The 24,069-nt window shown below is 41.7% G+C and overlaps 2 protein-coding genes across 4 annotated transcripts; both read left to right on the forward strand.

Annotated features, from left to right (window-relative positions):
* The first annotated feature begins 12,997 nt into the window (after positions 1-12,997).
* Positions 12,998-19,224, forward strand: LOC133895328 (KH domain-containing protein At4g18375-like). 3 transcript variants are annotated; one of them, XM_062335569.1, is made up of 8 exons: positions 12,998-13,129; positions 14,321-14,931; positions 15,411-15,911; positions 15,995-16,234; positions 16,312-16,590; positions 16,700-16,755; positions 16,883-16,973; positions 17,621-19,224. In XM_062335569.1, exons 2-8 carry the CDS (start codon positions 14,332-14,334, stop codon positions 17,750-17,752), a joined length of 1,899 nt encoding a protein of 632 aa, XP_062191553.1. In that variant the 5' UTR covers positions 12,998-13,129; positions 14,321-14,331; the 3' UTR covers positions 17,753-19,224. The 3 variants fall into 3 exon arrangements, with proteins under 3 accessions (XP_062191553.1, XP_062191555.1, XP_062191554.1); XM_062335571.1 differs by lacking the exon at positions 12,998-13,129 and adding an exon at positions 13,140-13,270; XM_062335570.1 differs by lacking the exon at positions 12,998-13,129 and having other exon boundaries at positions 13,154-14,931.
* A 2,786-nt stretch (positions 19,225-22,010) lies between these two features.
* On the forward strand, positions 22,011-23,521 carry LOC133895563 (photosystem II 10 kDa polypeptide, chloroplastic-like). Its single transcript, XM_062335977.1, has 5 exons — positions 22,011-22,216; positions 22,302-22,354; positions 22,537-22,592; positions 22,723-22,775; positions 23,278-23,521. Exons 1-5 carry the CDS (start codon positions 22,072-22,074, stop codon positions 23,370-23,372), a joined length of 402 nt encoding a protein of 133 aa, XP_062191961.1. The 5' UTR covers positions 22,011-22,071; the 3' UTR covers positions 23,373-23,521.
* The last annotated feature ends 548 nt before the right edge of the window (positions 23,522-24,069 follow it).

Genomic DNA, 24,069 nt, shown 5'->3' on the forward strand with positions numbered 1-24,069 from the left:
ATGTACAACTGCTGCTAACTCCAAGTCATAGTTGGGTAGTTTTCTTCATGCGGCTTCAGTTGCCTAGATGCAGAAGCCACAACCTTGCCATCTTACATCATGACACAACCTAAACCCTGGCTTGAGGCATCACAATAGACCACAAAGTCTTTCTGGATATTTGGCAATTTCTACATTGGGCTTGTAGTCAGTCTCTTCTTGAGTTCTTGGAAGCTCTTTTCGTAGGCTTCATCCCATTCAAACTTGGCATCTTTCTAGAGAAGCTTGGTCATTGGCTTAGCTATCTTTGAAAACCCTTCAATAAACTTGCGGTAGTAACCCGACAATCCAAGGAAGCTTCTGATTTCTGAGACATTGATTGGTTGAATCTAGTCAACTACTACCTCAACTTTTGAAGGATCCACTGATATCACTTCCGCTGTTAGAACATGTCCAAGAAATATCACTTCTTGAAGCCAGAACTCACACTTGCTGAATTTAGCGTAGAGTTGACGTAGTCTAAGCCTTTTTTTAACCACTCTCAGATGTTGTTCGTGCTCTTATGCACTCCTTGAGTAGACAAGATTATCATCAATGAACAATATCACAAAATTGTCTAATTAATCTATGAATACATTATTCATCAGATTCATGAAGTATGCCAAGTCATTTGTCAGTCCAAATGACATGACTATTAACTCATATAATCCATACCTTGTTAAAAATCAAGTAGCACCTCCCCTGCACTGAGAGATGCCAACCTGCAAAGAAAAGGGGCCTAAGGCCCCTAGGTATTTTGGCACGATGGCCGGCCACACACACGAAGCACCAGCATGTCGGTGATGAGCAAAAGCACGGCGGCAGAAGACAAACACACGACGACACGTGGCAACTGGCCAAGAGAGAGCACGGGGTCGATGGCACGCTATCTAGGGGGGTGCGCTAAGGGATCCAGGGAGGCTCACCGTGCTCGGAGACGACGATAATGGGACAGTGTCCAGTGGAGCGACGATGAGCTATGGTGGAGCGAACGGGCGCAATGGCGGTGAATTAGGGAAAAGGGGGAGGAGAGAGGCCAGGTCCGAGCTATTTGTAGAGTGGAAGGGGCACACAGAGAGATGGCGAGCTCGCTGGCATCATGCGGGCGAACGGACAAAGTCAACAACGAGGCGATGGGCGGCGCCCACCACGTTTCCCGCAGTGTGGGCGCTATGCGCCGTCCACACGTGGGCGGGGCGCGAATGTCTCGTGACATGGGTGGAGAGATAGCGAGAGAGAAAGGAGAGAGCAGGAGAAGCGGAGGCCGATCGGGATATTTCCCTGAGAGGGGAAAATGGGGCAATCGGCATCACGGTGAGGTGGAGGAGGGTGGAGAAAGGAGAGGGTGCGCGGGCATGCATCGGATGGTTGACACACGGACGACCGAGGTGCACGGGGCGTAGGCAGCGCATGGGGGCGCAGCTAGGCTGGGCGCACGCGGGTGGGAAAGATACGACCGGTTGGGCCAGACAGCTAGGCCGCGCCAGGGAGAAGAGAGAGGAGAAGGATTTGAACTTGAATTGGATTTGAGCTGAATAGAATCTAAAAGTAGATTTGAAATTAAGAGATGTTCAATTTCAAATCTCTACATAAAGAACCTTAAAAACCTCAAATCAATGTGTATGAATCAATTCAATGTAGGGACTATTTTGAAATTGATACTAGTACATTTTGGAACACCTATTCAACTTAGTATCTTTAATATATATGAATGTATACATATTGATATATATATACCTTTATATACCTATTTTCTTAATCTTAGTTTGCCTAATTAATCGTATTTTTTTAATTTAAAATGAAATTTACAACTAATTAATATATTTAAACTCAGGATGTTATAAGAGCCTTATACAAAGTGAGGGGACATGTTAGCGAGGGTACCAGAATCGTGATCCTTATGACAACATCTATCGAAAGTTGCGAAAAAGCCACCATATTTTAAAGCTAGTAGAAGACTGCAAATTCTGTGGAGCAAAACGATTCCAGCATGAGGCAGGCATTCTATTGTGGGGACCATGTACAGGTGAGGCCCTCTTTAATACTTGTTAAGGCCTTTTTTTATGCCTTTGATTGAATCCAATTGGAGGCTTTCTGATAATTTGTATCGTTGTACCACTATCATGCCAATTACTTTGAACAATACTGAGGAATACTTCATGTTACATATGCCCTGTATTGGCTTCTTTTGCCAGCATGTGTGGATGACAATAATAAACAAGTCTGTACTGAGAAATATAATCTGATCAAGTTCAAGTTTTGTTTCATTCCAATGGTCCCTTCTTCATATCTCACATCTGTTGTTTTGAAGATATTATGTGCAATCCAATTAGTCCCTGAGCAACAGAGTATTGTTGTTTTACAGGTGAATTATCCTCAGAAGTTCATTCAGATTTAGGTGACCTCCTCTGAGAAGATTCCTTAGTTAAGACTGAATATTCGAAGTGAAGTGCTGTCAACTAGCTATTCTGGAAATGATGTTGAGAGTATTGAATTGATATCCTCAACCAAGTGTAACAGAAGTTTAGTCTTTAACTTGCACCCTTACCCCTTTTCATTATTATCTTGGCAGTGTCAACGCTTGCCATAAATTGATGCAAAAATAATACTTGTTCTGGTTTGGCAATCGAGGAATGTGGTGCAATATGAAAGCTGTATGACTTGTTGGATTTGCATATTTTATGTTTGGATGTGCTGTGAAAATATGACACTTAGATTTTTTATATTACAAATTGTGGTACTCTTTATCAATTTTTTTCTAATATTCACATGAATTTCAAGTGCACGCTAACAAGGATACCTATTGTTTGTCTTTTGTGATGTCCTAACTCACCTATTAGGGTTGAAATCCCTATGCAACCTATTTACACACGCGTCAATATGTTCAGTGTTTTAAGCACGTATCACTCGCATGGATGACGAGGTCCTCCAGCAGTTGAATTTGAACCAAATCTACAGCTTTGCTTGGAGGTCGTGACAGTTGTTTGTTTGATTAAATATGAAAGGTACTTAAGTTGTGGGACTTGTACTACTAAGTTGTGGGGCATTATTACATTTAAATTACATGGAAGGGTGCGTACGTAATTTCAGGTTCTTATTAAATTAGAGAGGAGGGTAGTATCGTACAAACAGACCATACAACACAATAGATTAGTTTTTTCTTTGTTTTATGCCTTTGTAATTAGAACTTCTACAGTATATGCTACTCCTGTAGGGCGACGGAAGTAGATATCCGGTCTGCCTGTTGATTTCTTAGGTATTTTGGACTCTACTTAGTTATTGGGTTTGTCTATATACGGGTGTCAGTCAGAAGTTGTGGGAGGCGGTCGATATGTATGACGCGTAGCACGCTTGGTAGGTGGGCGCACGCTCTAGAGGTGAAACGCGGGAGCGGGATTTTTAGGAGCGGAACACATGCGAGCGGAGTAGTAAAGATTGAGTGATATGAGGTGGATAATTTCTGCGAAGTTTAGGAGTAATTTGCAGGATTAGAAGCATGATGTCTTGCATGGTGTAAAAATCACTACGTATTTTTTATAGTAGAGATTAAAAAGAAACTCGACATGGACTTGACGACTGCATGCACGGGCGCTAGGTCACCGTCGCCGCTCGCTACCCTTATCCGCGGCAGAGTGACGCTAACGGCCAGCACCGTGTTGGTACTACTACAGAACTAGTCATAAGTGCTGCCTTATCAGTGCCGGTTCAGTTAAAATCGGCACTGATAGGGTATCAGTGCTGGTTGGTAGCAAAACGAAGCATCAACCCGCCCATTTAGATAAAAATCGGCACTGATAACTAATATCAGTGCCGGTTCATATTAGGAACCGGCACTGATAGTATCATTGCTGGTTCCTAATACGAACCGGCACTGGTATTAGTGATCGGACCCGAAATTACAGTACAATGGAATTTTGGCTCGCGATTTTGGCGTCCGCTCGTATCAGTACCGGTTCCTAATACGAACTGGCACTGATATTAGTCAGACCCGAAATTGCAGTGGAATGGAGTTTTGGCTCGCGATTTTGGCGTCCGGCTCGGTCGCTGCTCTGTCCTTATCCTCTCATCCGTCGTACTCACCCCCATCCCTCCTCTCTCTCGTCCAACTCCACTCCAGTCTCCTCCCACTCCCACTGTGCCCCGGTAGGCAGCCGCCACACCGATTTCTCCAGGAACACCACCACTCCAGTCTCCTCCCCGAGACACGAAGCGAGGGAGCGAGTTACCGGCCAGCCCCGAGGCTCTGCCGCTGACTCGCCGTCCGCCGACCACGCCAAGGCTCTAGTTCCAGATCCGCAAGGGATCTCCTGATCCTCCCTTCTTGCTCCACGTGAGCTCGTCATGCTCATCCACAAATGCGAGTCAATCCATCCGCGTTCTTCTATTGTTCTTTATGCTGGATCTTGCTTGCTGCTAGCGGCTAGCCTGTTATAGTGCTACTGCTACATGTATGCAGAGAAGTCACAGATGGTATGTGTTGTTCGTGCTTCCTGCTTGCCTTTTTTAGTTGGAATCCTTGCTTGCTTGAGTAAAGATTGTGCCAACGACTTGATACGAATGTTCTGTATTTGTGGAGAGAAGAGACTTTGGAACGAAGTGACTGAGTGTGAACAATCACTTGATACGAATCTTCTGTATTTTTCTCATTTAGTTTGTTGAAATGGATGCTATGTGAGATGATTTGATTTGAGTGTGAGATGTGTTTGTATGGATGAGAGCACGACGGTGGTGGTGGCGGCAGGAGCACGAGCACCACGACGGTGGTGACGGCAGGATCGGCAGCCGAGCCGGCTCGTACAAGCTGGCTTGTTTATTTTTTGGGCTCTTTGGAATCTTTTTCAATACCAGTTGGAGGCATGAACCAGCACTAAAAAGAATTTTCAGTGCCGGTTCTAGACCCGACACTAATAGTCATTTACTATCAGTGCTAAGTGGATAGTGCCGGTTGAAAAACCGACAGTGAAGCCATTTTTTAACCGGCACTGATCCGTAGTTCTGTAGTAGTGTGGACGACGACGGCATGCTGCAGTTCATGTATGCACGTAGATTCGCATGGCGCAGGAGATGCTCCTGCCGATGAAGCTTCACGGTCTTGACATGGCCGGGCTAGATGCGGACGGTGCTCACCACCTCATGATCGACAAGATAAAGTAGCTGATTTGCAGATGGTGTTTCGTTCCTTTCTTAATTACTATGGCTCAATTTTGTGTTGATAAGGAATAATGGCCGGCGGAAATTAATGAAGGGTAGAAATTTATGGAATGACTGGTGAAAATTTCTCAGCTTCCCCTGGATTGCCAATTAATCTAAGACGGTGAGATTATAGGAGGCCAATTAGCTCTAAGAACAATTACTAAACTACCCACGTTTAAAAAATTCATGTTCCTAAACTTCCCTAACGATTCATATATTTTAGACGACCTCCTAAGCACCTAACACTTCTCCATCTTAAGTAATTACTAGCTAAGTGCTCATATATTGCAACGAAGACATAAATATTAGACACGATAACATTAAATATAAACTTAAGGTATAAAGATGTGAGTGCGTGGTAAGAGTGCCACAGAGCGAATATGTCAAAAGTGATGATGTAGTTTGATTTCAGATGAGATTTGAAAAAAGAAGGAAGAGATTATCTGCTAATTTCATCCTAATTTATTTATTTATTTTTATTAGTAAAACGGATCTTATATCCATAGCCAATAATGAGGTGTTAATATGGTTATGAATTGGCAGTGAAGAGGTGCTTTGTGGTAATGACCCCCTACTAGCTGGAGAGATGTTGGACTATGATTGGTGATGAATTGTATGGTTTTTAGTCAGATAGATGTTGGTGTTTAATTGAGAAGCAAGATGAATTACAGTGATATGATGTTAGGATTTAGGATTTTTAATTGTAAAAACTATGATGTGCAACAACATCTATAGATTCGATTTAAATGTGTTCAATGGTTCAATTTTAATAAAATATGAATTTTTAGTATAATTGCTTCTTAATATTATCTTTGGTTTGTTGCTGAATCGATAGTCTGGTCAATCAGTTGTACCATGATAGCGCTTGCATATTTGGTTGAAACCAAACATGCCCTTAATTACTAGGTGAGATTGATAAAGTAAATATATTTCAATAGGAGCAATGTTGTTTTTGTCTATTTTTGGTGATTTTTAAGGAATTTTTAGACTTGTTTTGAATCTGTAGAAAAATCCGGGAAGTGCCATATTCATTACAAATGTTAGCAGTCGGTTAACAATTTTTGGCAATTCTATTTAGCAATCAGTGATGGATGGATGAATTGTTTTGAATCAGTAGAAAATGTTGTTTTTGTTCATTTTTAGTGATAGATGATGATTATGTTGTTGTACTATGATGATGAGGTAAAGAGTGAGCTAGGATGAAATGACGATTTTTACATAAATATCATCACTCTAAATATTCTTTTTTTAATCATCAGATGATAAATTCGTTGAGATAAAAAAAAGAAGCTAGAGTGATGATAGGGAGGTTATTTTGCTTGTGCCACTTTTGAATTCACCTATATATGATAGCTATGATGGTTTTGTGCCCTAATATGAGGCTCTAGAGAAATTTTGAATTTACAATCTAAAGTGATAGATGCTTATCTATTTTCACATTGACCGATGATATAAGGCCACACATTGGCATATGATGATATTAGATGGCTAGATGGAGTTTGCTCTTTCAGATATTGTATACAACCACTAAGTGCTATTATATTCGGTTAATACTTCTCCATGCAATATCCGGAGAGCAAACTCCTTTCAATTATAATGTTCTGCTATCCAAATTCTGATGTCAATCCCTTTTAGGAATTTAAGCTGATGTTTTGAAGTTTGTGTCACGTCCCCAAATTCTTAATCACGCAATTAAGTATAATCATGCTTTTTAAGCATTTTGTTTAAATGTGCATAATTATAATTCAGAATACTAATGCAATTCGTTTGAGATCATTTGGATGAGAAAAGGAAATCCGGAGATAAAAGAATTGAAGTCGCAGTTAAAACGGACATCTTTCTCTCTAACATGTGGGACCCACATGTGGCCCCACCTCCCAATCACTCCAAAGGGGCAGCTCACCTACCCCCTCTCTCTCTCTCCCACCTACTCCCACCCTCACTTCCGTGCTCCAACCGGCCTAAGCAAGGAGAGCAAGAGCTCTCACTCCACTCTCACTCCCTCTCTCTATTTCTTCCAAAATCCAAGCTCTAGAGAAGGATTGGAGGTAAGCATGTGGTACCATTGTATTCTAGAGCTCATAAGCTATTCATCCCTCCAATTCATTTTCGTTTTTCCGAAGGATTTGAGCCAATTTGGATGTCTTTTGGTGTTAGAGTTGAAAAGTGAAGAACGCCAGAATTCTTCGATTTCCCACCATTTTCTTCATCACCCGGTGGCCACTAACCTTCACAAGCATCTTGAGTAAGTCTCTTAGGCTCCCCATGGCAAGAATTCGTAATTTGGTTGATCGATTTTAAGTTTTAGCAAAGTTCATAAGTTTTGGATGTTTTGGACCAAAAATGGGGATTTTAATGAAATTGAGTTAGGAATCGAGTTGCTAAGTTGATGAGTGAGTTCTAGACTCTCTAAGCTCTCCCAAACATATCCCCATTTGGAGTGAAAAAGATGACAAATCGATTTCACAAAGTTTCCCCTCAAATAGGAGCAGTTCTAGAAAGTCCGGAACCTCCAGAAAATTGTCCGAAGGTTTCGAAGTCCGGAACCTCCGCAGAAAAGTGCGAATAGTCTGCAAAAGTGCGGAGGTTCTGCAAAAAAGTGCGGAGGGTCCGCACTTACTATTCATCAGGCGTGTTGAGGCTTGTAAAATTCGTAATTAATTCATCCAACTCCAAACGACGTGAGACCAGTTGCGTTAGCTTCATATGAGTGAGAGCTACGTGTTAAAAATGTTGGAACTCCAGAAAATATTTTTGAGAATTAGTGAGTTAATTAAATGTGTTTCGGCTTGTTTAGGTCACGGCTAGTTGTTGCTATGTCCTAAAATTATGAAACCACTTTTGTTAGACTTGTATTAACATGCTCTACACATTAAAAATACTATGAGCTATGAGATGAGTGTTTGAATTCCGTTGGTTAATGAAATACGCGCTAAGGTTTAATGAGTCATTAAAATGGTTTCAATCTTTAACATTGCATAATTAATTGGATCTAAACCCCTTATATAGTGTATGGCCATGTTTAGGTAAAGTGTGTCTAGTGTTCAAATTGAATCGATCAATGAATCGGTGAAAACACATTTCCTGTCAGTGTCCGGACAAAGTCCGGAGGGTCCGCACATGTCCGGAGTATCCGGAGAATTCTCCGGATAGTCCAGAGTTCGCCTGAGTTGCGCAAATGTTCGAATGTTCTGCAGAATTTTGTGAATAGTCCGTATATGTCTGGAGGTTCCGGAGATTTCTCCGGAGGTTCCGCACTTTCAGTAACTTTTCAAATGAGTTTGAGTCCCAATTTTGTTCTAATTCGCATGTTTGCACTTTTAACATGTTTTACGCATCATATGGCATGCATTGTTACATTTCATCCATACTCATGGCATTGCACGCGTTATTCTTTTTAGAGAACATCGAGCCGATTTTCCTGGAGAGCGAAGGAGATCCACCTGAACAGCAAGGCAAGGAACTAAGCATATTGATCCCTCTTGTGTAATTGGATAAGTCTAAAATTGATAAATTATGCTTATGTATGTATGCATGTTTAGTGAGTCAGTATCGGGTACCAATGGGTAGAACCTATGCCGATTACATTCTTCTATTTCGAATACTTGTGTATTTACATTCCTTGTAGCAGTGAGGTGTTGTCAATGTTTAGACACGAGTTCGACTTATATGCTTAGCCATGCTTAGGTCATTCGGTAGAAGTCGAACAACGGCTCATCCCGTTGTTCGCGAGCATAGGACCTTCTTATGGTTACACACACTTGTTTGAGGTTGGAATCGTTGTATGAGTGGTGAGTATGAGACGAGATGTGGGCAGTGCTAGGATGGTGTTTTGTCCTGCCAACATGTGGAGTTCTCCTGGGTAGGCCGGTAGAGGAAGACCGGACACCGCAGATCACTTGCATCGTTTAAGGTCGATCGTCAGGGTAGTTGGCTTTAGCACTTACCTTACTCACCACATACCGATCTAATAGTAAGGCGAGTCGAATACCTTCGTAGCTGTGGCTTTGTGGGGCATGAACAACGACGTTGTGAGCGGGCGGGCTTGTAAGCGATACTAGTTTGCTCCGGGAATAGTTCTGGTACCGCCACGCCGAGCGTTGCATGTCGCACACGGTTGTGGTTGGTTGGGAAAGGTTGTCACGAATACCCCCTTGTGTGCACTTTAGCGGGTGGCACAAGCTGTATTATCCTCGTGTCGTGTGGGTCCAGGAGTATCCCATTGTAGGGTGTATAAACAATTCGAACTGCTGCGCTCTCGGTCATGAACATGCTATCGTTTCATTTGCACCCGGTCGTAGAGTTTCGAGTATGGTTTGTGGTTTGGTATGTGGGAGATGGTGATGTGGCACTTGTTACTTATTGATATACATGTTGTTACAGTTACATGTTTCAGTTGTTAGGTTTAGGGTAGTTTTCATGTGCTTGGTAAAGTTTCAGTCGCTCATACATATGTTTAGGATGCTTAGTGCATATGTTTTACGCAACAAGGCCCCTCATGGAGGAGGTGGGGCCGAGCGCCAAGATGATTTCTCGGATTTCTTGCGAACTCAGCCGCCTACCTTCACACATACTGAGGATCCACTCGACGCTGACCACTGGCTCCGGACTATCGAGCAAAAGCTCACTCTCCTTCGATGCGAGGACCACGAGAGGGCGCTCTTCGCCGCTCATCAGCTTCAAGGTCCGGTGGGTGCGTGGTGGTCCAACTATTTGACCATGAACCCCACCAATCATCAGGTGTCTTGGGCGGAGTTCCGCTAGGCATTCCGGGATTTCCACATTCCCAAGGGTCTTATGGAGATCAAGCGACGGGAGTTCATGGACCTCAAGCAGGGAGGCCGATCGGTGATGGAATATGTGCAGGTGTTCAACCACCTTGCACAATATGCTCAAGATGAAGTGAGCACTGATGAGCGAAAACAATACCACTTCGTTAACGATCTCAATTCGAAGATGCAAGACCGGTTGTCGGTGCACGAGTTCGCCGATTTCAACAAACTTTTGGTTTGGTATGTGGGAGATAGTGATGTGACACTTGTTACTTATTGATATACATGTTGTTACAGTTACATATTTCAGTTGTTAGGTGCAGGGTAGTTTTTATGTGCTTGGTAAAGTTTCAGTCACTCACACATATGTCTAGGATGCTTAGTGCATATGTTTTACTTAACCTGTGGTTCATCCTTGCTAATGATCAATGCATAATCCTTGGAGTCGAGCTATGTATATGTGCTCTATATGGTTTAAGTCTTGTGAGTACTTTCGTACTCATGCCTACTCTTTCAGGTACTCCTGTCGTTGAGGAAGAGACGGTGTTTGGCTACTTTGTGCCTGCCGATCAGGGTGGCGAGCAGGAGTAGCATACTCTACTCCGAAACTCTGTGTTTTGGTATGGAGTCTAAGGGCATGTGGCTCTATATCCTTTTGTTGTATAGCTTTTAGTCTTCCGTTGCTTAGTTCTTTTGCTGGTTAGGAGTTGATCAGGTTTTAGTCTCCTCTTAGCTCTCTTTTGCTGTAAATTGTGATAACGTGTTGCATGCAAATATTTGTAATATAAATGTTTATTACTTGCTCTTTATTAAGCTATGTTGTGATGTACTATATTGGAGGCATGTGTTCCGATCCTTGGGCACAAAACATGTGCCGGGACTGCTGGTATGGTATTCGGGTTAATCGTCGAGGTTGGATTATGAATAATGATCTACCTAATGATTAATTTGAATACTGTTTGAACGGGTCCTCACAGTTTGATTTGCCAATGATGATTAATTATCTTGCATTTCTCTCGAACTAGGATGAAGTGCTTTTGCTCTCTTAAATAAACAATATCCAAAAAATGCACATTTGCCAATGAAGTGCTTTGCAGTTGGAAATTTCTAAGGATGGAGCCTCTAACTACACGTCATTCGCAAACTCGACAACATCCGGAAGGCGCCTCTAGCTCAGGCCCGGTGCCAGATGGAAATGGGACCTCCAACCAGAGCGATACCCTGAGCGGCTACCTTAACATGAACCAACCTGATGGCACTAACGTCGGTGAGGTAATTCATTACTAGATGAATGAATTTACTGATTTATGATGAACAAATATTCTGGTTTTCAATAGTTTATGTTTATCTGAGGATGATCCTTCAAAGGGTCCGACAACCGATGAACCGAGCTGGCCTAAGGGTTGAGTCCATACAAGAAGCCACACACTCGTCACGGGTGTGTACTTGAAGAAGATATCGCTATGGGAGAGGCATGAAGAACAACTAACTATGAAACTTGAACTATTTTGTAGTTTTGTAGATCTTTATTCCAAACTTGTTGCAAGATTATGGTGTATGAATGAATGATGAAATTATTTGTGAATAATGAATTGTATGTGAACCATATATAATATATGTGAATATTGAAGTGTATGTGGTATTCATGAATGAGATGTGAATGAACTGTGGTGTATATACGCAAGAATGATATATGGTGAATAAACTATGTTGTTTATATATTGTTGTGTGCTGTTTTCTGTTTCAAAAGACGTGGTTAGCAATACCCGAGGCTAGCCAGATATCAGTACCAGTTTTAGCTATGAACTAGTAGTGATAATAAGGCTATCACTATATATTCATGTCATGAACCGATAGTGATAAGAGGTATAACTGCCGGTTCTTCAATTGTCCACTACCAGTTAAAAATCGATAGTGATACGGTACTCTATGGTAGTGACCCCTACAAGCTACTGTCATGTGAATAATGATGATATACCATAATATAGTTAGAATTTGGAATATAACATCTTAACAATATTTTGTTGTGAACGGAACTAAAATCTATTTTGCTAAATCCAGTTTTGTTATAAATGCTATTAGGCAGTAGTCATATGCCAAAGTCAAGGTTTTGCTAGATCAAAACAAAAGGCCTATATATAAATGCTTTCATGAAAACCTCGTCTGCAATATCTTTCTTATTCTCATAAAAGAAGTTAATTTGGGTTCAAGTAATAACCCGCTTTTACACAATGATGTTTTGAGCTTATTGTCCCATATTGTTTCTCCGATTTCCCAAATGAGGGCAAACTTATTTTTCGTCTTCTTTTTTTTATATTTGTGATACCCTGCTTCTTTGAGATTCGAGAGGGTCACGATAAAGTTATTTCATCGCATGAACATCTCTATCCACCCTCTAGTGTATGTACAATGGCCCGAAATGATCTATTAGGTGTATTTGTGTAATCCTACCTTTTTTTAAGATGTATAGGTGTACCTTGATGGTGGGATCTTAGGTCGAAAAATGTGATGGTAGGTTGTACAGACTCAATATATTATAGTGCAAATTTTAGATGGGCGGGCAAGAATTCTCAACACTTCAGACATTTAATTGGGGAAAACGTCGTCTTTGGTTGCTCACTTTTTTTTAGAAACATTAATATGACTCGTAGATGTATGTACACACTCATTTTATTGATAGCTTGACAGTGATATTTTATTAGCATTTTTTCACTGGGAAACGTGACATTTTATTAGCTCATTTTTTCATTCACCTAGAAACTTCGTTAACTTATCCATACACTATTTTTTAGACAATACCTATAAAGTACATTGTAAGATATACCACGTGTCACGCTATAATAGGCTCCAAAGTGCAACCGAGATGCACGATACCAGGCCTCACAGCATGCGGCAGCACCAATGTTGTACATCTGCTAATGGGCCAAAATATCTAAGAGCTTCCTGGGCTTAAGGGCCCATTATCCAGCCCACAGCAGCCCGGGTCCATCCAACTATGCCTTCCTTCTCCTAAAAACCCAGACCTACCCCACGTCTAAACATCTCGACGACGACTCCCACCGCCACCGGGCCCTCCCTCCCTCAACCCACCGCCGCGCCGCCGCTCCCCCCTCGGCCCTAGTGGAGATCCACCGGGGCGCGGACTGGTCGGTTCTTTCCTCACTCCTTTGTAACTAATCCTCGCGCTCTGGGACGGATTGATTGATTGATTGATTGGTTCCCTTGTCCCACGAGTCGGTCTTGGTCTTCGTCTCAATTAGTTCCGAATCTTTCTTCGTCTGCGTTCGGTTAGTCGTGGATTCTTCCTCTGCGTTCTGTTAGTTATGGATTCGTTCGCTGCGTGGTGGTTCCCTGCTAAGCCAATCCATCTATTCATCCGTGGTTCGAGTAGATTAGGTTCCTCTTCTTCTTCTTCACCGCGCGAGATCGACACTAGTTGACACCGTAGAATTCGGTGGTGCATAGTACAGGGAGGGGGCGCAGTTTGTATTCTCTCCGAAGATTTTGGTTTGGTGCCCCCACGTATTATGGCAATTCGCGCCCTTATGTACTATGCACCACAGAACTCTTGTGCTGCGTGTTCAGGTCTCCTCCTGAATCACGCCGGAATTGGTAGCCTGACCGGCCTCTGCATGCGTTCGTCAAGATTCGTTCGCCTCCTGTTCAAATCAGTCCCTTTGTGCTAGCTGCGAAGTGCTTTGATTGACCTATGCGTATGCTGTGGTGCATTCTGGTGATTTGTGTGACATCATGGACTGAATATTTGTCGGTCACGAGTCATTGTCGAACCTAGTCCTTCCACATATTTCACGTGTTTCTTTTCCCTACATTGGATTCTGGATCTTTGATCACTGAATCTAGTTCCTTTGTCACGTTTTACCTCTAAATTTAGTTCGTTGTCTTGTTTCGCCTTGTCGGTTTGGTCACATTAATTACTAAGTCTACTGGTTTTGGGGCTCCGCTGACAATTGTCGCATCCCTTGTGGTTGCATGTTTTGCGCTGACTGCTGAGTCACGTGTATGTGTAATTCTGTGTTGTTTAATTCATGTTCGTGGTGCATTACTAGAAGATATTTTTCATGCATTCATAACTGTTGAGTCCTATGCTTTCATTTCGATATGTTCAACTGATTGCTGGAGCTGTTGTAATTAGATAGTTCTATTTTTTGGGTGATATCTCTCTGACTTTCTTGAGCTACGATTACCCGATGGTTGTGTTGTTTTGTTGTGTACAACCATACCGGATTTCCTTTTTCAGAAAGTATGTTATTGTTAGAAGTTTCCCCTTCATCCGTATAAATCTTTTCATGAATCTTATGATTTGTTTCCTTGTGCAGTTAGCTAAATCATGAGGCAGCAGACTGGTAAACGTACCCGGCAACACAGGGACTATGACAGAGAAGAAAGGAACGACCAAAAGAAGAGGCCATTTCCCCATGCCCAGGAAAGCTTTAATAACGATGAATTGGTTGTTTACCGTATACTCTGTCCAGACAGTGTGATTGGTAGTGTAATAGGAAAGAATGGCAATGTGATAAATGCTATCAGGCAACAGACAAATGCCAAAGTCAAGGTTGTTGACCCTTACCCTGGTTCAGACAAAAGGGTTATCTTGGTTTATTGCTACATCAAGCATAGAGACTTGGATGTTGATGAGGGTGATAACGGTGAGCCTGTTTGTGCAGCTCAAGATGCATTATTTAGAGTGCAGAATGCAATTGCTGATGCTCTAGATACGTTAAATAAGACTCGTAGAGACTCTGATAAGAAGAATACAGAAGAAGCAAACATCCTTGTACCAGCTAGTCAGGCTGCAAGTATTATAGGAAAATCCGGTGCTGTCATCAAATATCTTCGGTCAACATCGAGAGCATTCATTAAAGTGAGCCCAAAAGATCCAAGCGACACTACACACTCATGTGCTATGAGTTTTGATAATTTTGTTCAGGTAAATTTTCTTGCATTTCGTAGTTTAGTGAATTAGTGTAAGTTTCCCAACATTATATGAGATTAACCATTATTAAATAGTGGCAGGATATTAAGCAATAAGTATGCAGTAACTTGGTTGGTTCTCCACTATTGTTTTTGTAATACACTGTAGTACTGTACCATATATTGTGCTTATTCCTTCATCATGGTACATGATCAACTCTCTGCTAGCACATTATTTTAGATTGTTTACCCTGGCAAATGTGGTTTTGCAATTATATTTTCCCAGATCCATACAGTTTGTACTTCTATGTATTGTTGTCATCTGATTATGAAAGTATGCTTTAGTGTGGTGCACACACTTAAACTGTATCATGATTAAAAATTCAAACCCACCAATGTTTCTTTTGAATTCTGCAATGTTTTTCAATATCTGTTCTCCATTTCATATGTATGTTCTACTAACAATATCCTTGAACACATCTTTATTCTAAACAGATAACTGGTGGTGCTGAAGCTGTTAGAAAGGCACTGTTTGGAATATCAACCATTATTTACAAGTACCCATCGAAAGAGAACATTCCTCTTGAAACTTCTGTTCCTGAACTTACTTCAAGCATTATAGTTCCTTCAGAACTTCCTGTATATCCTGCTAGTAACTTCTACTCAGCCCCAGATGCTGCTATACCTTCTGGACATCCAAGTCTATCTATCTTAGGGTCATCACCTCATGTTCCTGAACTTACTCTGCCTGCTGATGCTCATGGCCGATTGCCTATTTATCAATCTGTTCTTCCAAGTATTCCTACTTATAGTACCCCAAGGTGTTCAGGAGATCTAGTATTCCGTGTTTTATGCCCTGGTGACAAGATTGGGTTGGTTATTGGTAGGGGTGGGGGGACCATAAAGAGTATAAGGCAAGAGAGTGGTGCAAGGATAGATGTTGATGATGCAAAGAATGACAGGGAGGAAAGTATAATCACCATTACATCCACTGAGGTTAGACCAAACCTCACCTAGGCTGTGCTCTGTTTCCTTTATCCTATCATTTACTTTATTTTAGGTTATACCTTCCTTTTCAGTCCACAGATGATGTTAAATCTGCAGCTGTGGAAGCTGTTTTGCTGCTTCAAGCAAAGATCAACGATTACGATGAAGATAGAATGAATCTTCGCCTTCTTGTCCCAACTAAGGTTATAGGCTGTCTTATTGGCAAGGGTGGTTCCATAGTCAATGACATGCGGAAGAAGACTAAGGCAGGCATCCGCATATCGAAGGGTGATAAGCCCCGGAGGGCATCTTCCAGTGATGAGCTTGTTGAGGTATGAGTTGTCATTGTCATTTAAAAAATTTATCTAGTCTTAGTACCGAGGTGCCTAAACTTGGTCAATGCATGTAGGTATTTGGAGAAGCGGACAAGCTGCGCGATGCTCTCGTACATATAGTTTTAAGACTCAGGGAAGATGTTCTGAAAGACAGGATGGACAGCCAAAATTCTGACAGGGATGGCAAGCTAAATGTTGCCACCACTGATTCCTTCTATGGAAGTCTTTCTTTGCCTGCATTATTACCTTGCAGCCAACAAGTCACTCCGTTGGGCTATGATCGAAGGGATGAAACTGAGCGAGGTCTGGAAGTATTCCCTCGTAGCAGTTCGTATGGGTATAGCTCCTTGCAGGTACAATTTTGTGATTTAGCATCAATTCACTTTTCCTCTTCTGATCTTAGGCATTCCTTAATTTCAATGAATTTGTGTCATCATCTTAATCATTGATATCTTCCATCAGGTTGCAGATGATGGCTATGGAGGACTTTCGTCATATACATCAAAGGCATATGAAGGGTATGTTTCAACTGAACGCCATAAATCCTGTACTGCTTCTAACATGCTAGTGTTCCTTTTAGTTATTACTTTCTATACATTTTGATCCTTGCAATTCTAATTCCTTTTGGTAACTATCAATGGCCAGACGTCTTCCACGTGTGGAAATGACTATTCCTGCTAGTGGCCTGTCCAAAGTAATGGGAAAACGTGGCACAAACTTGGACAATATTAGAAAGGTCAGTTTCTATTCCCATATTGCTATTGGCTTACTCTTAGAATGAAGATACGCGACCACTTAAAATCCTTGTCTTATTGTAGACGATAATTACACCCCTTCTGCCCTTAATTAAGCATCTTAACTTTCTCCTAACATTGATTTGAATTCGGCATCTAGTGAGAGTGTGAGGAGAAAAGGGCTCAGGTAGATATCAAAGAACATCTTGAGAAAACAAATCCTTGGATTGCAAGAACTTTGCCCTCCAGTTACACTGGAGACTGGATTAATTATTATATTTTATTTCACATAACTTGCTATCCCCTGAAATGGTAAGTTTAGCAATCTCCTATTTTCCTATAAGAAAATGTTGCTTTTTAGCAGTTAATATCGTCTGATACACAGTTTTGTTATCAAAATAGAAGAGAGTAAGCATATATAATGCATGTGTAGGACACTGAGACTAAGTTCGGTCTCGAACTACCTTCAGAATGAACATAACATTAGAAGGATTAGTGCACGTGAAAATTATGTAAAAAAATAATTTGTCAATATCCTGACATCTTTAGTTCTATTTATGGAAAGACTTTGTCAACCCTGTATTTAGGTAAGATGTTACCTTTTATTATATTTTATTGTTGATGTGTAATTCTTTGGGTGCTGCTGCAGATTTCTGGAGCTCACATTGAAATTATTGAATCAAAATCATCTCGTCATGACCATGTTGCTCACATATCTGGCACCTCTGAGCAGAGGCAATCAGCTGAGAATTTGATCAAAGCTTTCATAATGTCTACTTAAGAGTCCTGCAGTTGGAGAAGGCATAACTCATCTCTTCAATCTATCTCTTTTGACTTCTCTTGCCATCCGTAATTTCCCTTGGTTGGTGAAGAACATCAAATACAGTGTTTCCTCTCATCTGTCCAAGTTCCTAATGAATATCATACTTATCTGTCGGGGGTGTTCTCCAGTAGTGGACAAAGCACTCTTTGTTCCTTAGATTGTCAACCATTACCTATTTGTGTTGGCTTGTTTGGCATAATTCGCATGTCTTACTCTTCATTAATCTCATTGACTTGTTCACTTGCTGCTTAGCATATCTCTTGCAATTTGTCCTACCAATACTGATAGTTGATCCTTCCACAATTAATATAGTAGATGGGCATATTCCCCAGTCTTGATGTCTGATACACTTGCTGCTTAGTGTAGCTCTTATAATTGCCCTGTCATACTGCTAACTGATTCCTTCCGTTATTAGTACTAAGGACCCTCTTTGGAATGTGAGAATGAACTGTTTTGTGTAAAGTTTGTCCAAAATTCCTTGAAATACCCGTGTTCCAAACATCCTCTGAGGCAGGCTAGTTCCCAGTGAATCTCATTGGCCGATTCACTTGCTGCTTAGTCTAGTTTTTGTAGTTCTGCCTGTCAATTCAGCTTATGACCTTGTTTTGTTGATATCATAGAGGGGGCTTGTTCCCGGTGGATCTGACTGGTTCACCCATTGCTTGCTTCAGCTGTTATATTTTCGTCGTTTCAATACTTGACCTGATTCTTTCATCATTGGTTCTAAAGAGTGGCTCTTTTTTCTATTGTTAATTCTGCTGAGCAGTCATATATTTAGGAATTTAGTCAGAAAGCTCGCACCCCTATGGTAGATTATTCAGAAGCGACCGTGTACATAATCTCAACAAAGTTCTTGGATCACAACATGCAGATCAATTTTTTGGGCGTTCTGCATAGTGTTTGTGAACCATCTGTCCATCTTTGAACTATGCTAACATTTCAACTTTCTGAAAAACTGTCTTCCGAACCCCCCCCCCCCTATCTAACTAAAATTCACTTCATCCTTCACCTTTGCAACCTCCCTTTTATCTACAAACTTACAATGACCCTAGAACTCAGTATATTTCTAATTTCTATAGTTACTGCTCCTTTTTGGGCAATTATTTGGTTCGTCTCTCCATCCATTGTCTCACCTATTGCAGTTACTCATACATGATTTGTGATGGTAATTATGGCACCATCAAGTGTAAATAGTTGCTATGTGTCAATCACTGATGTGGTACCTCTGAGCGGTCTTCTGTAAATAATGAGCCAAATGCTGAAATTTTGTAGCAATTAGCATGTGATGCTATTTTTTTCTTTTTCATTCCTTCAATGTAAATATTGGTCAGTCTGGACTCTGAGTCTGCTCAGATGCTTTTTAGTTATTTTTTTCTTCTGAAAATTCAACTATTCAGAATCGATTGATGCTTTTTTGTCTCTGGTTATTATGAGCTTGGTGTGCATCTTCATGGATGGAATCCGCTGTGCTGTGTCCTTTATCCGTTGCGTTTGTGTAACGGAAAATGAAAATCCACAACGTCTGTTTTGCACGTATGTGTATTGGTAAAAGTCAAGGTTTTGATTTACATTGTGAAGTGCTGTTTTTTGTACGTATTGTTGGATATTTCCGTATGGTGTTGTCTTTGTATTTTGTGTTTTCCCCCTAAAGAATTATTTTTCGGATTGCATTATCCGCTGTACCTGTGACGAAGATCCAAATAATAGTGGCATCAACTGCCATCATCTCAGCTTGCATTAATCCATCCCTAAGGTAATTTTGCACACGCTGTGATAGTCTGGGTTTTTTGGAACCACTGTATGCCTACTGTGACTGAATTCATGGCTAAGAAATTGCAAGCTTATTATTTAGAACCATCACTAATACGTAGTATGGAATATATCAGCATGCTCGTTGTCTCGCATCCTTGTCAATTATAGTTTCAAAATCATTTTTTTTTTGGCAAAAAAATCTAGGATCCTAGATGGTTTTCTAGGCTAGGTATAATCTGCCCAATTTGAACTTATGTGTTCGCGCTCTTCTATTGGGACTTGTTCCCCCTTTACGCCTCATTTGGTTGGGCCGGGATGGCGGCCCAATCCTGATCTCGGCGGGGACGAGATCCATCTGTGGACGGAAATCCCGGTATGCGTCATCTGCATTTGGATAAGGCCAGATGATGAAATATCCCGATCTAAACAATGTCGTCCCATGAGGAAAAGTAGCATCGTTAACCTAGACTAGGAAGAAAAAAAAGAGAGGATGGGATGGGCTCCAGCCGTTCAAAGGTCAAAGACACAGGTCTTAGAGAACTGTCCTACCAATTCAGCCAAACGAAGCTCTAGCTGTAGGGGATTGAACGGGATTAGTGAGAGGGGATTGGGTGACGGAAGGGGATGACCCAATCCCCTCCTGTATTGTTTCTCGGAGGGGATTTCTTTTCATGTGAGCCAAACGAGCCCTTACACTTCGTAAAACACGATACTAGTCGTGATTTGCCGTTGGTTCCCACACGGGTTTGGAACCCGATGGAAATTCAATAATTCATCCATGAACCGACATTAATGGCATCATCGTCATATATAGCCGTCAAATGAATGGACAAATGACGTCTTTGTCGCTACTGCGACTGGTTGACTAGGCATACATACATACATGTACATCAAATTAATCGTGTTGACAACATCTGTAACTAATGTCCGTACGTGTTCATGTAGTCGGAGCTTGGGTGTGTTATTAGTTAAACATTATACCAAAACACTACTTTGCCCACTAAAAAAAAAAAAACCCCACCCGTTTGTGAGCGACTTGGAGGGCTATTGTTGTATGATTAAAGAAGCACTTGTTGGGATATATTGTATCATTTAGGTAATATTAAGGCACAACGCTGGACTTCTTGCGATTTCTATGGGTGTGCCAAACATGTCCTAAACTAAAGTTTTCCTCTATAGTTGGGTATCCTTTTAGTCCCAAACAAGTTTAGGTATACTAGAAATGAAACCCATCTAGACCCAACAAAGAATGATGAAGAAAGAAAATAAAAAGGTGGTAGTTATAGTAATAAAGTTAAAAGGAGACTGATAACCTAAGGGCATGTTTGTTTTAGCTTTATATTATGACAATCCAGTTTAGTTTGTAGAATCCGTGTAAACTTCTTCCTACCAGATTGTGGATCATGGAATTTTGTAGTACAGCTTGGATTGTGGATTATGATAATCAATTTTTATATTGTGACCGTTTGTTTTTGTTTTTGCTTTTGGATCTAGAATCTATAATCAGAATAAAAAAAAACAAACAAGGCCTAAGTCATGATTCTAACATGTGGATTGCTAACTTACACGTACTCCTATCCATCTATAGTTTTATGGGAATATTTCATTTATTTTAGTCTCTTAACAAATCCCTCACACCACAGGTTTGGTCAACCACTTTTTCTCTTTACATTATCAGCACACCATAGTATTCCGCTATGCATCGGTGTCTCCGAAGGTCTCCGTTAGATATGTGTAAACCATCTAAACCGGTGCTTTGATTTTATAACTAACATCTTATTAATATCACTGTCTTTTTTAGCATCTATCTCTAATATCGAAAAGTATCCTTCTTAGCCACTACGTATCCTTCAAGACTAATATCTTCCTCCTCACACCTAGTAGCACTAAAATCATACTTGTGTACTCGGTTTGAGTTCTACTAAGTCCCTACGTAACATATAACGGCTAGATTTGCCAGTGAGATCCGAGAAGATAAGTTACAGCATTCTAACCAGGATCAGATGCTTCTTAATTTCCTGTCAACATTATTCCAACAACCAATTGCATCTTTTGGTAAAGAAGATGCAAGCTGATTCTTATCCTCTGAATTCAATTCCATCTGGCACAATAATCTGAAGTGTTCTCTTCTGCCTTGAAAATGCCAGTCACCACAACAATTTTGAGTTGCTTCTTCATATCAGCACATTCTAGACTCCAGTCTCTCTCCAGAGTGCATCCATGTAGAAAAGTCTGCATGACAGGTTCTTGATTGTTTCATTGTAAAACTCACCTTTCCAATCGGGCCATCACAAAATTTCCCTCCGTTCTTGTCTAGAGGAATTCACTGACGTCGACACAAAATCCCCAGAGGATAACGTTTCTGCACTGCCATATCGGGGCCCGGCCACTCGGACGCCGCCACGTGGCGCGGTTGCCACCTGGCATTATCCACAGGTTTTGGCGCCACAGGTATATTGGCAGGCTGCCAAGCTGCCACGAGGCAAGGACGAGACACAGCACAGAGCAAGAGTGAAGCAGCAGGAATGGCGGCCCCCTCCATGATCTCCTCATCACCCCTGGTGGCGCCGGCGACGAGGGCCAAGGGCCTGCCGTCCCTCGGCCGCCACGGCTCCTCCTTCGCCGTCGTCTGCAGCGGCGGCAAGAAGATCAAGACCGACAAGCCCTACGGTTCGTGCTAGCTGTGTTGTACATGCTTGTCTATCAGTCTGTGGTGATGGATTCAGAGGTGTAAGCTGATGAGTGTTCTCTGCAGGGATTGGAGGTGGCCTCACAGTCGATGTTGATGCCAACGGCAGGAAGGGCAGCGTAAGCACTCCTCTCCCAGCTCAAACCAAATTTCGGTTACAAGTTTCTTCTGGTTTGCTGCATGTCCTGTTTCGCCATGGAGTTCATCGAAAGATCTCTTCATCAGAATATTTCAGAGAGCAGAGTATGACAGCAGAATCTGATGGATGAACTTTTCCTTCCCTTGCTTGTGATGGATGCAGGGCAAGGGCGTGTACCAGTTCGTCGACAAGTACGGCGCGAACGTCGACGGATACAGGTAAGCTACCAGCTGAGATCGATGCATTTGTAGGTAGTTTCAGGCTTGTTTTTTGCGAAGATTAGCATGCAATGAAGATCACTAGATGAGTGTTTGATTCAACAACCTCTGTTTGCCAATCAATCCGCAGCCCAATCTACTCCCCGGAAGAATGGTCTCCCAGTGGCGACGTCTACGTCGGCGGTACGTAATTCTACTCACTTCTACTAGTTCAGAATATTTTTTATTGGTATATACAAGTAGGGAAAGTACCAGATCTGGCTATGTTCAGATTTTTGTAGTCACTATGCGCAGCTCAAAAGTGATCACAACTATATATCTGCGTAGTTGTTAATCTGGACATACTTAAACAGTTTGGCTGAATTAGGTCGTTAACATCCTCCGTAGCACCTTAGTCTAAGTATACCTGAATACTGTTTTCCTAGCAAATACATAAGGTTACAGTAGTCCCCATTCACGGCTCGACATGTAGCCCTTTAATTTGTTAACTTCCCTTTTAATTACTTACCAATGGATTTCAACTTTGGTTATATATGTCCGTGTCACGCTGTGAATATATAGATTCTAACCTCACATGCATATATAGGACCAACGTCCTAACTGAATATTTAGGTAACAATTCCTACTAGCTTAGCAAGACAATGGAATCAGAGTTTGTGCTCATTCATATCCTTGGTCGCTGCAGGAACCACCGGGCTTCTGATCTGGGCCGTCACCCTCGCCGGGCTCCTCGGCGGCGGCGCCCTCCTCGTCTACAACACCAGCGCCCTCTCCGGCTAAGAATATTCATGCATGTAAAATAAGGCCGGCTGTCTGTCTGTAATCTAGCCTCCTTCGATGCCCACTATAATGCATGGCTCATGTAAAACTGCTACTACAACACTTCATATTTTAGGATAATTATTGATGCTATATATTTAGATTAATAACTGCTCTGTGCCTGTTCTGAGCTTTTTGAGTTGTGAAGATGATGATACAGGGTGAATTAATATCATTACGACAGAACATGCCATAAATAGTGACTTATCAGTGCTGGTTATAAAAAACCACAACAAAAATATATTATTGCTGGTTCTTAATCTCCCGCGCCCGAACAGTAATCAAGCTGTTAAGAACTGGCACTGAAACCGACTATCAGTGTCGGTTCCAGTCAAAACCAGCACCGAAGGTAAGTCCGGAACCGAAATTTCCCTTGAATTGGGTTTTGGCTCGCCCTCGCGTTTGTTCGACTCTGACCGCTCCACCTGATCTCTTCCTCACGCGTCCGTTCGGTGCTGACCCTCTCTATCCACCTTATCTCTTCCTCTCTCTCCCTCACTCACGCTCGCCTCTTACTTTGGATTTGACGCTGCCGGCGTCTCATCCCAGACTTACCTAGTGCGGTTCCTTTCTTTGCAGATGTCGACGAGTTCTACGGGTTTTGTGACCCAGGTAAGACCCGATCGAACTTGAGCGATTTGGTCTGGTTTGGTGGTTT

This window comes from Phragmites australis, chromosome 16, assembly GCF_958298935.1.
Source record: "Phragmites australis chromosome 16, lpPhrAust1.1, whole genome shotgun sequence".
Classification (NCBI taxonomy): Eukaryota; Viridiplantae; Streptophyta; class Magnoliopsida; order Poales; family Poaceae; genus Phragmites; species Phragmites australis.

Bases quoted from the DNA above. Each gene is read 5' to 3' on its own strand.
- LOC133895328 (XM_062335569.1), top strand. From the start codon at position 14,332: ATGAGGCAGCAGACTGGTAAACGTACCCGGCAACACAGGGACTATGAC. The intron at 14,932-15,410 runs GTAAATTTTCTT...TATTCTAAACAG, and splicing joins GTTTTGATAATTTTGTTCAG to ATAACTGGTGGTGCTGAAGC. The intron at 16,235-16,311 runs GTATGAGTTGTC...CAATGCATGTAG, and splicing joins CCAGTGATGAGCTTGTTGAG to GTATTTGGAGAAGCGGACAA.
- LOC133895563 (XM_062335977.1), top strand. From the start codon at position 22,072: ATGGCGGCCCCCTCCATGATCTCCTCATCACCCCTGGTGGCGCCGGCG. The intron at 22,355-22,536 runs GTAAGCACTCCT...TGATGGATGCAG, and splicing joins CCAACGGCAGGAAGGGCAGC to GGCAAGGGCGTGTACCAGTT. The intron at 22,776-23,277 runs GTACGTAATTCT...TGGTCGCTGCAG, and splicing joins TGGCGACGTCTACGTCGGCG to GAACCACCGGGCTTCTGATC.